The 14,900-nt window shown below is 44.8% G+C and overlaps 1 protein-coding gene across 1 annotated transcript in view; it reads right to left on the bottom strand.

The window, feature by feature from the left end:
- The window catches only part of OSBP (oxysterol binding protein), a 34,133-nt gene that overhangs the window by 7,345 nt on the left and 11,888 nt on the right, over positions 1-14,900 (bottom strand). The window contains exons 4-9 of the mRNA XM_059404899.1: positions 14,308-14,506; positions 13,970-14,072; positions 13,589-13,643; positions 13,276-13,407; positions 7,332-7,577; positions 6,935-7,055 (exon numbers count right to left, since the gene is read on the bottom strand). Of these exons, the coding sequence (XP_059260882.1) occupies positions 6,935-7,055; positions 7,332-7,577; positions 13,276-13,407; positions 13,589-13,643; positions 13,970-14,072; positions 14,308-14,506 (856 nt within the window). The remainder of the gene's footprint in view (positions 1-6,934; positions 7,056-7,331; positions 7,578-13,275; positions 13,408-13,588; positions 13,644-13,969; positions 14,073-14,307; positions 14,507-14,900) is intronic.

The raw sequence follows: 14,900 nt of genomic DNA, 5'->3' as shown, positions 1-14,900 counted from the left end.
TGTGCCCTTGACTTACGGGGTCTGCATGAATCTGAGCGGTTAGCAAAGAACTGCATTAGAGTAATATATCCTTCATGATTTGTAATTTTCCTTGGCCTCAGCTTCATCATCTGTAGACTTGGAATAAGCACAACTTGTTGTACAGTAAATACTGTTTATTTGCCCAGTAAAATGCCTGAAACATAACAGGCACTCAGGAGATACAATCTTCTCTTGTCCCTCTGAGTTCATTTCACATACCAAACGAAAAAAATGAGGTGAACAGAAGTGACTAGAGATCCAAAATAATTAAGAACTTATACATATATAAGAACTATACATATAGGTATATCTTTTTAAAAATATTTTATTTATTTGAGAGAGAGAGCGAGAGTGTGTGCACACATGTGTACAAGTGGAGGTGTGGGGGCAGAGGGAGAGTGAAACTCAAGCAGACTCCTCACTGAGCGTGGAGCCCGACACGGGGCTCGATCCCAGGAACCTGAGATCATTACCTGAGTCAAAATCAAGAGTCAGATGCGTAACCAACAGAGCCACCCGGGTGCCCCTATGTGTATATCTTTATATACATATTGACTAATACAGTTACAGGACCAGTGTTAAGTCTAAGCTCCCTCTGTAACCACTGATGCACAGAAGACTAATTATGGGTCTTTCTGTCTTTCTCGTATAAGAGATTAAAACAGCCCTGATGGCTGTAGCAGCAGTGATGACAATGACACCATGGGCAATGGCAGCTGTCCTGCTGCCAGCATCTCCTGTGTCCCAGGCACTGGGCTATGCTCTCCTCAAATATTAGCTCATTTAGTCTTCACAACCACCTTTCAAATATCTGTACCACCTAAACATATGCTCAGTTCCTGCTCAGTACCTCTTCCACCTGTCTAAAACCACCATCAGGGACCCTGGCTGGCTTAGTTGTTAAGCGTTTGCCTTTGGCTCAGGTCAAGATCCCAGAGTCCTGGGATCTAGTCCCATGTTGGACTCCCTGCTAGGTGGGGAGCCTGCTTCTTCCTCTGCCTGCTGCTCCCCCTGCTTGTGCTTGCTTGCTCGTTCTCTCTCTCTACAAATAGATAAATTTAAAAAGCATAAAATAATAAAGCCACCATCATCTCTTGCCTGAAGCTAACAACTCTGTTTTGGTCCCAGCTTCTACCATAGTCAGCTTTGAGTCTCTGGTTAAAGCGATCCATTTCAAACATGTCAAGTCAACGTACCACACTGTATAAAATCTCTCCATTTCTTCCCACTGCAATGAAAGCAAAACTCAACTCCTTTCCCTGATGTACAAAATCCCTACAAGATCTGGCCCCTGCCAACTGCTCGGATCGCTCAGGGAAGCTGCTGTGACCTTTGTGCTTCTCGGGTGTGCTGTGCTTGCCCCCCTCTCAAGGGCCTTTATCTTAAAGGGGTTCTCTCTGCTGGGACACGCTTCTCCAGATCTTCTTCTGGTTGGCTTCTTTTTATTAGATAGGTCTCTGCTCAAATATAACCTCTTCAGAGAGAACTTCCTTGGTGACCTTGTCCAAGGAACCACAAACACACTCCACTCCTTTCTCTGCCCCTCACCCCCATCTCTCCTTGCTCTATTTCTTCATAGAATCACTACCATATAAAATTAAATAATTATTGACAATAATTATAAGTTCGGTGTTTGTTTACTTTTTTGTCTGCTTAAGAAAAGAATGCAAGCTAGGGTATCTAGGTGGCTCAGTTGGTTAAGCAACGGGCTCTTGATTTTGGCTCAGGTGTTGGGATTGGGCCCCACATTGGGCTCTGTGCTAGGTATGGAGTCTGCTTGAAATTCTCTCTCCCCTGCTTCTGTCTTTCCCCACCTCCCACTCACCACACTCTCTTTCTCTCTTAAAAAAAAAAAAAAAAAAAAAAGAAAAAAACAAAAAAGGAGAGAGAGAAAAGAAAAGGAAAGAAATGAATGCAAGCTAAGTGAGGGCAAAGTGGCTTTTGCCCACCATTACATACCCACAGCACTGAGAACAGCTTCCAGCGTACAGTGGGCACGCAAATACCTGCTGACACCTCAGTTATGGGCACTGTTATCCCCCATATTTGTTTCTATTGCTGCTGGGACCAACTGCCACAAACGTTACGGCTTACAACAACACGGTTGTTAAGACTGTTACATGGCTGGAAGTCAGAAATCTAAAATCAAGGCATCAGAAGGCTGTGTTCCCTCCAAAGGCCCTACAGGAGATTCATTCCTTGCCTTTTCCAGCTACCAGAGGCCACCTGCATTCTCTGGCCTGTGATCTCTTCCCAGTGTCACTCTGGACTCTGTCATCACTCCCTCTGATTCTCCAGCCTCCCTCTCAGAAAAACCTCTGATTGTACTGAGCCTATAGAAATACTCCAGAATTACCTCCCCATCTCAAGATCTTTAATTTAACCACACCTACAAAGTTCCTTTCACCATGAGAAGTGAGATATTCACAAGTTCCAGGGATTATGATGTGGACATTATTTTGGGAGGAGGGGGGCATTATTTAGCCTACCACATCCCCCTTTTGTCAACAAAGGCTCTGAGCTCAGAGAGGTAATTTTCCCCAAGGTCACACAGCTAGTAGGGGCCAGAGCTGAAGTTCAAAAGAAGTTCAGAATATCTGTACTCCCCAATACCATAACCTTATGTCCCACCCTGCTGATGCACCTGTTTTTCTGTAAAGTATCCTTTCCAGCTCCCAGGGATAGTGGAAAAACAAAGAAAGCCCAATGACTGCCTTCCTTTATATAATATTTGTGTCTCGGAGACTTGACAGTGAGATAAAGATCTAAAAATTGAAGTGCTTAAAATATATGAAAAGGAAGATAGGCACTTCAGAATGCTCACAGAAGGACTTTATATATCTGTTCCTCCATAAAATGAGTTACGAACACTAGGCAAAAACTAACCAAATCAACTTTTTCAGAATTCCAGTAAGAAAAAGGAGCTTTGTGGCATTTTAACTTGCCCTATTTCCATCCTCCTCTCCCCAGCTCGGCAGTAGCCTTGAAAACCTGCAGCCTCACAGTCACGGTAGAGATAAAACCCGCAAGCAGCCTAGCAACCACTGGAGAAACAGATGGTTTGAAGCTCCCTAGAAGTTCAATCTCCAAGGAACGGTCACTGCCTGACCTGTCTGGTGGTTCCTGCGTGAGGGCTTCTCCTTATCTCACCTGACTCAGCACCTGCTCACCTCACGCGGCCTTTGCCCAGGCGTGACGATTAAATAAGAATTATTTAACACAGTAGCGGCCTGAGGTGGTATTCACATTGGAGCAGTTAAGGGAGCCCCAGGGTGGTTCAGTTGGTTGAGCGTCTGACTTATGGTTTTGGCTCAGGTCATGATCTCTGGTCGTGAGATCAAGCCCTGCACTGGGCTCCACGCTGAGCATGGAGCCTGCTGGGGATCCTCTCTTCCCCTTTCCCTCTGTCCCTTCCCTGGTTGCTCTCTCTAAAACAAAACAAAACAAACATACAACCAACTAAAAAAACCCCACAATTGGAGCAGTTAATAAATAAATAATGGCCCCAAATTCCAAATCGATGAAAAACATCAATCTACATAATCACTGAACTCCAACAGGACAAACTCAAAGAGCGCCACGCCAGAACCCATCATAATCAAACTACTGAAAGACAAAGCAAGAATCTGGAAAACACTAAGACAGAAGTGATGCATCACATTTACACAATCCTCAATAAGATTATTAGAAACTTCAGAGGCCAGAAGGCAGCAGGAAGACATATCCAATAATGCTGAAGAAAAAAATTTATCAAACCAAGAATTCTACAGCCAGCAAAACTATCCTTCATATAAAAAGAATTTAAGACATTCAGACAAACAAAAACGTAAAGAATTCATAGCTAGCATATCTTCCCTTCAAGACATATACTAAAGGAAGTCTTTCAGGCTGAACTGAAAAGACACTGGATAGCAGGGGTGCCTGGGTGTCTCAGTGGGTTAAGCCTCTGCCTTTGGCTTGGGTCATGATCCCAGGGTTCTGGGATTGAACCCCACATTGGGCTCTCTGCTCTGAAGGGAGCCTACTTTCTCCTCTCTCTCTGCCTGCCTGTGATCTCTGTGAAATAAAATAAATAAAATCTTAAAAAAAAAATATCTATCTATATATATATAGATAGATATAGATAGATAGATACTGGACAGCAACTTAAATCTCCATTAAGAAGAGACCGGTAAGGGGCACCTGGGTGGCTTAGTTAAGTATCTGCCTTCGGCTTAGGTCATGATCCCCAGGTCCTAGGATTGAGCCCTGCATTGGGCTCCCTAGGCAAGGAGTCTGCTTCTCCCTCTGCCCCTCCCCCTCCCCATGCCCACTCTCTCTTTTTCTCTCTCAAATAAATAAATAAAATCTTTAAAAAAATGAAGAAGAGACCAAGAAAGGTAACGATAATTACAGTATTTAAAAAAAAATAACAGTATAGGGGCACCTGGGTGGCTCAGTGGGGTTAAAGCCTCTGCCTTTGGCTTGGGTCATGATCCCAGGTCCTGGGATCGAGCCCCGCATCGTGCTCTCTGCTCAGCAGGGAGCCTGCTTCCTCCTCTCTCTCTGCCTGCCTGTCTGCCTACTTGTGATCTCTGTCTGTCAAATAAATAAATAAAATCTTTAAAAAAAAAGTATAAATTTATTTTTTGCTTGCAACTTTTTTCTGCTGTATGATTTAAAAGACACACCTATAAAGTAAGTCATAAAACTATGCTGATGGGATTATAATGTATAAAACATAATTTACATAAAAATAAAAACACAAAGGAGGAAAAAATACTGGATCTATATAGTTGCAAAGTTTTCGTGTCTATTGAAATTAAATTAGTATTAATCTGAACAAGATACTTAGATGTTAACTATACTATCCAGGATAACCACTACAAAAATACCTTTAAAAATATAGTAAAAGACAACAGGATTAAAATGGTAAACTAGAAAAATATCTAATTTAACACAAAAGAAGGAACTAGTAGAGGAAGACAGGAACAAAAAAAGAAGATATACAAAAAACAAAAACAAAAAACTCAAAAAACAAAAATGGCAGATATAAATCCTACCTAATCAGTAATTGATTATAAGTAATCACTCTAGTCAAAAAGTAGAAACTGCAAGAATGAATAAAATATATAAGGAGACTTTTTCTTTTAGTAAAATGCCACTTGGGAGCAAACTTCAAGATACTTGGAGCCCCATAGGGTCAACAACACGGAGATCAACAGGATGACTGGTTGTTTCATTCATATTCCCTAATCGTGATTCTCCTTGCGTTAGAGAGCGCCAACGCTGTAAAATAACACCCATTTAAATGTGTCTTTTTAGGGCCCCGGCTGGCTCAGTTGGGGGAGCACGTAGCTCTTGATCTCTGGGTGTGAGGTTGAGCCCCACACTGGGTGTAGAGAAAATTATTTATTAAATTATTACTTAAAAATAAAAATCTTAAAACAAGTAAATAAATACTATGTATATAAATTTGACTCTTTTCTTTTTAAAGATTTTTAAAGATTTATTTATTTGTCAGAGAGAGAACAAGCAGAGGGAGCTACCAAGGGAGAGAGAGAAGAAGGCTCCCCATTGAGGAGGGAGCTCTACACGGGCTCGAACCCAGGACCTGAGTGAAGGCAGATGCTTAACGACTGAGCTACCTAGGCACCCCTATTGCTACTTTTAAAATGTATACAACCTTTCTTAGAGTTAAAAATAACCCATCCCTTTGGAGATCCTCAGGGGGTCTCCAACTTCTCCATGGGTAAAAATCATATTGCAATATGACCACTGACATCCTAGTTCTGTACATCAGGTTAGAACACCCCAAGCTTAACTACTCTTAACCAGATACTTCTGAAATTGTTAGCATCAAACACAGTTAGCAATCTGAACCTTTTCTAAGGTCCTCAGTAAACATCAAGACCAAAACCACTCAGTGACCTTTTCATCTAAGAGTCTTTAGCCTATCAGCCATGAGGTGGTAGAGCTAACACTCCTGTTTCTTTTCTCCTTTTAGTATATTACAAACACTCCTGCATTTGTTTTCTAATTTTTATTTTCTAGACACTTTCTCATTTCTATACTTGCTACATTTTGTATTTCTGAGAGGAAAGGGGAATTTACTAAAGAAGATGACTCTAACCCAGCACTAAGGCCACACCTCATGACAGACTAGAACCAGGAAATGGAAGGCCACCAGGAGCTCAGGCAATTACTGACCGCTCTGTCTCTAGGCAGCTACTCGGCTTCTCTCTGTCTGCTTTGTATCTTTTTCAGCATTCACTCTTCTGGACACGCACAGCCAAATGTGGCTGCTCCGGTTCAAGAGAACCTCGAGAATCACTACGACACTTTGTAACCTCATTTCGCCTAAAGTACAGACTCTCTAATACTGCATATTAGGACTCCTATTCCCAGGCCTGATCTTTTTGATGTTGGTGCACAATTAACTTGTAATCCAGTAAGATCTTTTAAATGAAGCTTCCTCTTACCTGGAGTTCAGCCATTACCTAAATGATACCTCACCTTTCCAGTGGCGGAAGACAGAGGGGAGAAAGGAGACAAAAAAAAAAGGGGAAAGGACCGCCCAAGAAACCTAACCTTGCGGTCACAGGAGTTGTGATTTGTGGAGTGAAGCTGATTGCTAGAGTAGTGGGGGCAACAACACTGGTTAAGAGAAAGAGTTTTAAGCATGCCAGATTTTATATTCTAAAATGATACTTAAAGATTAGATATAACTAAGAAGCATTGATGACTGGACAGACCCTTAAATAAGCTCCTGCCTCCTCACTCATTTGACAGCTGAGAAGTGAAATGACCTGCCCAGAGCTGGCGAGTTAAGGTTCGGTACCCAAATCAGACCTCCAGTCTCCTGACTATCAAAGCAGTGACCACTTCTTTCCAGCCAGAAAATCTTTCCTCCTTACACAGATGGCAGCCTTACCGAGGGGCATGATGGAGAGGTATTTGCCTCGGAACTTGCTGGTGATTTTGATTTCCTGACGCAGCGTCCAGCCATTTTTGGACTCGGCATGGTGTGCAGCAGCAGGGGGATGATGACTCACCTTGGAGAAATCAGTGGTTCAAATTAAGACAGGGAAGAGGAGAAGGAAAAGATTCTGCCTGTGAACTGGTGATAAACACCCAAAATGCACACTTGATATTTGTATACCCACAACAGTAGGTGAATACCAGGGCCTCCAGGGTTGAAGCCCCTAAAGGAAAAGAAGCCAGTCTGGGATGAAAGGGACTGAATTTCTGCAAAAGTAGCACCTAGAGGTATCAACCAAAATGATCCCTTTCTTCAAAGCAAATGTGTCCCAGTCCTGAGGCCCCTTTACCTGCTCACAGAGGGATCGGTACCCATTCTCCTCTAATCGGTCCAGCTCGAAAGTCTCCCCAAGGAGTGGGTTGAATGGCTTGCTGGTACGGAAGACAGTAGTGGAGTAGGAGGACACGGTGAAAGCTGCAACATAACAGAGCTGTTCTAGAGAGTTCTCACATTTTGCAGCTCGGTCTAACAGCTCATGGTATTCCAGATCTTCAGTAAGGCGCTGAAGCATGGATAAGGGCTCATTAAAGTTCACCTGTCAGGAAAAGAACAGATTTAAAAACTTTGCCCACACATCTATAAGAGACAGTTGAATGTTTTTGCAGGTAGAGAGACATATCAGGTTGTTAAGATGATAAAGTAAATCACTGGGAAGAAAAGAGGCCTTTGCTCAGGAGACCGGCTCTAAGATCTAACCTACAAGCGATGCACCCTCCCTGGTCAACTGTCCATGTCAATGAGTGGTATAAATCAAGGTTTTCATTGACTTCACTGACTGCAAGCTCTTTGAGATGGGAACCGTGCCTCTTTGTTCATCCCTGCATATCCGAGAGCCATTGATGCCTCACCCACAGGAAACTATCATCAAATAGGTATAGAAAGAATGAATAAAAGAAGAAATGTATTTTAGCACAAGTATACCCAGAGATGAAGTGAGGTATTTAAAATTCTTGAGGAAGAAAAGAAAGGGTAGTGAATTTTAAGTACAGGCTTGTCCTGACTGGTGAAAAGAAAACATTACGAAAGTTTAGCTTCTTACTCCTTGAAGAGACAATTGCTAATTTTTTTTTTAAGATTTTTTTTTGGGGGGGGGTGAGACAGAGTGAGCAGGAGCGGGAGGAGGGGCAGAGGGAGAAGGAGAAGCCCACTCCCACTGAGCAAGGAGCCCGATGCAGGTCTTGATCCCAGGACCCCGGGAACATGACCTGAGCTAAACGCAGACACTTAACTAAGCCACCCAAGTACCCCTCAATTGCTAATTACTGATTCAGTTCTACATTAGGCCAGGATCTGGTTTCTTCTCTGAGGCTGGGCAGTTGTGTTCTGGACAGTAGTGCTCATGATTGGGGCTGACTGGGGGCTTCGAGTGTTTCTGCCTTTCAAGTTTCAGAGCCAACTTAGGGCTCTCAACCATAGGATGAAGCGAGTTTATGTGTGCTTCTGTAGGGGAGATGTTCATTCGTTCGTTTGTTCCCTTATGCATTCCACAAATATCTGTTGAGCCCCCATGTGTGCCTGATCCCACCGGGTAGAGAGAGAAGTGAACAAGAGAGACATTATCTCTCCATCTCCCATCTCTGACTGTTTGGGATTTAAGATGACTTTACTACTCAAAAAATTACTATAAAAACAGGTTAGCTTTCCAGGCTAGCCCACAAAGCTTTAGCTTTACAATCCAGCAATCTCACTGAACAAGCCTGCGTATCATTAGCCTGAGTTCTGAATCCAAAGAACAGAGGGAGGAGGAAAACAATTCCCTTTCTATGGATTGAGCGGGCCTAGAGCAATATTTCAGTTAAAACAAAAACACTTCTCTTTCCTGTGGTCCCACCTCTTTTTCTGCATTTTTGTCCAACCTTCTACCCACCAACCTCTGAGCCACATAGTACCCCAATATTTACTGCCCTTCCAATGGTGAAGTGTCTTGTAATTTTTTACCACAACAAACTTTAAAAAGGAAAAATATTTACCTGAGATGCCGTTACCCAAAGATACCCATCATATTGCCATGTTTATGTCTATGCATGTATACATTTAAAAAATGAAATACAGGCTACAGCCTGCTTTTTCTCTGAGAAATATACCCAGCATCTCTGTGAAAATTTCCCAGTGAACAAAGAGTCACTGGACCAACAACAGAACACTTCCCTTTCGGGGGGGGGGGGGACTGGGTGCCTCAGTTGGTTAAATGTCTGCCTTTGGCTCCAGTCATAATCTCAGGGTCCTGGGATGAAGCCCTGCACTGGGCTTTCCACCCAGTGGGGAGTCTGTTTCTCCATCCTCTTCTCCCTCTCTCTCAAATAAATAATAAAATAAAATCTTAAGAAAAAAAAAAAAAAAACCAACCACTCCTCTTTTGGGCAGTAGTGATGAGGGAGCAGGAGGCTGGCTGAGGACAAAGCAAAAGCTGGCGCCTTGCACCCCCCCTTCATCCGCTCCCCCCCATATGTGTAGCATTCCTCAGGCACCCCTGACTGCCATAAAATGATAAATAGTTAACTTGCTGAGATCGCAATCCTGCAAGACAGGAGTCTCCCTTGGTTTGCAAATGTCCTTGAGATTACAACAAAGAAGTTACCTTATCAATAGCCCAATTTCCAAAGACACAGAACTCAGTTCCTCAAGCCCTAATGTCACCCTCCCCTCCATAAAAAACCGAAGGAGGTGGAAGTAGAAGGAAAAGTAAATAAAGTTAAATTTCTTCTAAACCTAAATCTCATTAACAAGGATGCTTGATAGCAGGAATGTAACATTCCACCAGGAGACTCTCAATTGTCTTTACTTGATAGTAACCAGGCCTTCAATATCCTGATAGTAGTCTTTGCCTCAATAGCCCTTCTGGACACCCCTTTGTCCTCACCTACCCAACTCCTGTGTATATAACCAGCCACTCCTCACAACCCGGTGCAGCAGCTCTTCCTGCCCACGGGTCCTGTCCCCGTGCTTTAATAAACCACCATTTTGCACCAAAGATGTCTTAAGAATTCTTTCTTTAGTCGTCAGCTCCGAACCTCACCCCACCGAACCTGACTTAGGTTCTGGGACTTCATCAGTAGGATCTAACCTGCCTCAACTAAAATAGGGCGCCACACTCCAAAACCATCTTCTTGATGCTGAGAGACACTTAGAGAAAAACAGCAAAAGAAAAAATGCACACTGAGGGGTAATGGACTAACACAGCTCTAATCCTCGGAGTCTTTTTTACAGAAGGTACTTAGAAACTATGCTGACAAAATCTCTCAGGGGCAGAATTTCAGGCAGCACAAAGTAATGCTTCCATGAGTGTTGAGGAACATGGGATGAAGAATGCGCTCCTCTGATAGCTACAAGACATATGGGCACATCCTGGGCCTGGAATCAGTGCATCCTTAAGCCCTCGCTGCTCTTTACACACACGCAGCCCTGGCCCCAATCACTGTTCCAGGAACCACGGTTTCTCTAAAGGCGCCCAGATTTTCATATTGGTCATTTTATCAGCCAGAGGCCCAACAGGAAAACAAATGAACCTGCAAATTTAAAGCAGAAGAAAGGAGGGAATTCATTACATAGCTGATAGACACTTAGACAGCTTGGAGATCACAACAGCAGGAGTCCGTGGGCACGGGGCTGGAGGAACAAAGAGAAGCAAGTGGTAGAACCATGGCCCAGAGGCCACAGGCACCCAGCAGCAGCTGAAGTCTCAGGGCGCCCGTCCAGTGGAAACCAGAGCCACGCAGCCACCGTCAAAGCACTGCCCAGGAGAATGCATGGCCAGGGTCCCTCCCTTCCTCTCCCCCCCAACCCCCTCCCCCACAACTCCTACTGGTGCCTCGCACTGGTGGAGCGCAGCCAGCTGCCAAGGCACAGAACCTGAGAAACAGCCTGGAGGAACCAGCTCTCCTGTGACGCCCCACAGGGCAGGCAAAGGGCAAGGACTGGAGCTTTGGCAAACAGGTACAGGACTGCACACCCCTGGTGGCAATGTCAACAAGGAACTAATGGTAAAGGAGACAGAGAGGTCACCTAAACGCAGAAGTTATTTCTAAGCAAGAACTGCACTTCTGAGGCTGCAGTGACCCGCCTTTCCAGGCCACCTCCCACTACTTTCTGCAGGCGCCAGAAAAGTGAGGCTTCTTTTCAGGCCCCCAGTAAACCAGTAATTTCGTGTGTCTCCAGGGTGCTAACCCATGGCCTTTTCTTGTCCGGAAGTCAACACTTTTCTAACAGAAATCCTACACACTTAACCTATGAATCCATTTGTTTTCTAAGACCCAGTTAATTAATGACTTCGACATCTGCTAACTGGTATCCATGTGCCAGGCACTGGCTAAGCAACAAAGATAGGAAGGGCAGTAAGACACAGTCTCTGCCCAGGAGGAACGCAGTCTGTGGAGAAGCAGAAGCCACACTCTGGTCCGTAAGACCCAAGAGGGGAGGAGAATACTTTCCGTATTTCTGTATGCTACCCCCCCCCTCCATTCTTCCCTTCTTCTGCAAGAAATAGAAACACCCCCCACCCCCATGTTTAAGCAAGCCACGCCCCTGAAGGTAGAAGTCCTCCCTGCCACCTGTGACCATCTAAGTTCTGGCCAAAGAGACCGAAGTGAAAGTAGTTCATGCAATTTCCAGGAAGTACTCTTCGCAGGCAGGGCACACCCTTCTCTTCCCTTCTTCCTGCTGACTGGGATGAGACTCTGATGGGCCCCATTAGAGCAGCCACTTCAGAACCAGGAACCGAGGCCACAGATAGTAGAGCAACAGGATAGAAAGAAGCCTGGTCCCAACAGTGTGGAGTATGGTACCAGCCCGGGATCCCCTACTTCTGGACTTTAACAGGAGGATGACTTGGGCTAGTATTTGCTTAAGGTAGGGGTTGACCAGCTTTTTCAATAAAAGGTTAGATCGTAAATATGTATATGGCCCTCAAAGCCGAAATATTTACTATCCCATATGACACGGCCATATGGCCCCTGTCACAGCTGCTCAACACGGCTGCTGTAGGATGAAGGCAGCCACGGACAATACACGCATGAACAGGCATCACCGTGTTCCAATAAAACTTAACGGGACACTAACATCTACATTTTATATAAATTTCACATCAGGAAATATTATCCTCTTTTTTATTCTTTTGAGATATTTAAAAATATAAAAACTATTCTTAGCTTGCAGGCTGCATAGATGGCCGCCAGATGTAGCCTTGGGGCTCACAGTTTGCTGACCCTGGGTTTAGACAAACAGATTTTGGATTTTTTTCTTTAAATTGATCCTAAATCAAACATAACTGATACATGGGTATAACACCAGGCAGACAGGAGGCAGCTCAGTAAATGCTTGTGCAATGACTGAGCAATGGCACCTGTTGGAACACAAGGGAGAGCCTTCTCACCCTGTCTGGATGCATGGGTGGAAGCTTGCTAACAGACATAATGTTGTAGCTGAATCCTCAAGGCGATTAGCCACAGCACGAGTGCACGGGGAGCTGATGAAAGTTTGGGCAGAGAGAGCAGTCTGCGCAAATGCCCTGAGGGGGAGAAACCAAAATGCCTCTAGCACACCTGAACGTGACTCTGAATGACTAGATCAGCAGTGTGGATGGAGCCTGGTCCAAGGGAGAAGCGTCAGGCCCACTAAGGAATCTGGATCACCCTCAAAGCAAAGAAGGAATTCAGTTAAGGATTTTAGGCTAAGGAGTGACATGACTACATTTGTGATTTTAAAAAGATCATCTTGGCAACAGTGTGGACAGACTGGAGGAGGGCAGGAAGAGGGGCAGGGAGGTCAGCCCAAACACCAACGTCACCATGGAGATGGTCGTCATCTTCCCAGACAGAACGGACTGTCTTTGTTCTGTGCTCCCCAAGCCTGCGTATGGCTAGTACTTCCCGTAACACTACCATAGAGAGTAGAATTTTCTCCTTGTTTTCATGTCTGCCTCCTTTAAACTACATGCTTTTTGAACACAGAAGCTATGTTGCATTTATCTGTGCATGCCCCCAGCATGTCAAGCTTAGGAATCTGCTCACAAACGTCATTAAACAAATGCATCTGATTCGACGTGATCTGGAAACACACCAGATCCACAGACTACATTAAAGCAGCTAATTTTAAGGGACACTTTTTGACGGTAAGGGTAACAAAGACCACGCCACACACGAACTGCCTCTCAAGTGTGTGGGGCTGTCACAGGAGCACTCTTCCCACTGTGGCCCGAGAGGCCCTCCTGGCAGAGCGCAGGTATGCAAGAGCCTCACCGGCATGGGGATCTTCGAGAGTTCTTTTCCAATACAGTTCTTCATGATGCTCCATAAATTGAGGCTATAGTTCGGCTTGTACGGTATTCTAGTTCTCTTCTCCTTCTTGGTCTCTTCCAGCTGATGCTTGTACTAAGGGCAAAACAAAGCCATTCAATCACCCACAAAGAACAAAAAACCCGGTATTTATATGCTTCCCTTCCCCCATCTTAAAAAAGAATGGGCATTTTCCGTTTCTCACAAGGGCTTTACAAGCAAATCCTGGAGAATCACGCCCAGGTCTCCCATCCGATGGCTCCCAACTGAATGTTACCTGTTCATCCAGGCTGATGTCACTGCTGGCTCCGCTGATGTTGCTGCCAGTACGTCTACACAGGTGGGAAACATACGGGAATTAGAATAAGGATCAACAACTAGAGTTTGGTCTTCGCCAGGTCTCTACAAAGTGGAGTGCAAAGCACACTGCACGAAGTTAGTAACAGGTAACTGAACAACAACACTTAGATTAGAATATGCATGCATTCAAATATCTCTGGAGAACTCACTCATAGAAAAAAGGTGAGAGTTTTCCACTCATTTAAGGAAAAGAGTCCAGATCTTAGTTAACACCGACAACCACGACAGTCCCACTGAAACATTTCTCGACTCTGATGGCCGGATGTGTTCTTTTTGGCAGGAATCAAGGACAACTTACTTGTGGCCCAAATTTTCGGGCATGGTGATGATCTCAGGAGCATCAAAAAACTCATTCTCATCATCCTCGTCACTCATGTCTCCTTTGCCAGAGCAGCACTGATCTGTAAGGAGAAGGAAGGCCATTCGTTTACTTTGGCTCAATTTACCAAAACCCGGCCCAGCAGGATCTTGACCACACTGCGACTACCGCACAGGAACACATGGCAGGAGAAGTAAACAGCTCCAATTCCCTGGCACAGAAACCCCTGATCCTGGAGAGTCTGCAGGTCTGCTATCAGCGGCAGAAAACCACCTGGCTCCGATGTGAACGGGCCACCCCAGAGCCAGGTGACTTACCTTTTCCAGAACCAGCACTGCCAGGAGTGTTCGCCGGCAGCACCGTGGCCCCCCGGAAGGCCCTCTCCAGGTGATTGTGTTGCTTCGCCAGCTGTTCCAGGGTCTCTTCCAGTCGGATACGCTGGTCTCTTTCATACTGAAGAGACTTCTGCCACTTTTTACTATGGGTCTGGGCTAACATGAGGAAATCTCTGCAGGCCTGTATGGAGAAAGAGTTATGCTCAACCCAACTAGTCAGAGAGTTCCCTCAGGCCTCTGTGAGCCTGTTAAGTAACCATATTCTAGGAACTTTCGCAAATTACGGTGGAAGACTCATTTTTATTCCACAGTATCAGGGACAGCCAGCTCCGTGATGCAATCAAGGTCAGCCCCAGGGAAAAAACTGGACATGGCTGTCACGGTTCCTTTACATATTCCTGGTCATGAGGATGAAACAAATGCCAAGTGAGCAGTAAACCCAGACAAGGTATTTGTGGCAACGTCACAAAGGCCAACTGTGTGAACTGAACCAAAAGCAGCAATCTACTGACTGAAAGATGAGGACAAGCAGAGGATAACTGCTTTCAATACATTCCTGACCACACACAGGTCAC

Source organism: Mustela nigripes, chromosome 1 (assembly GCF_022355385.1).
Source record: "Mustela nigripes isolate SB6536 chromosome 1, MUSNIG.SB6536, whole genome shotgun sequence".
In the NCBI taxonomy this organism is placed as follows: Eukaryota; Metazoa; Chordata; class Mammalia; order Carnivora; family Mustelidae; genus Mustela; species Mustela nigripes.
The sequence above is the reverse complement of the archived record's forward strand: the minus strand, read 5'-3'. Positions and strand labels throughout refer to the sequence as shown.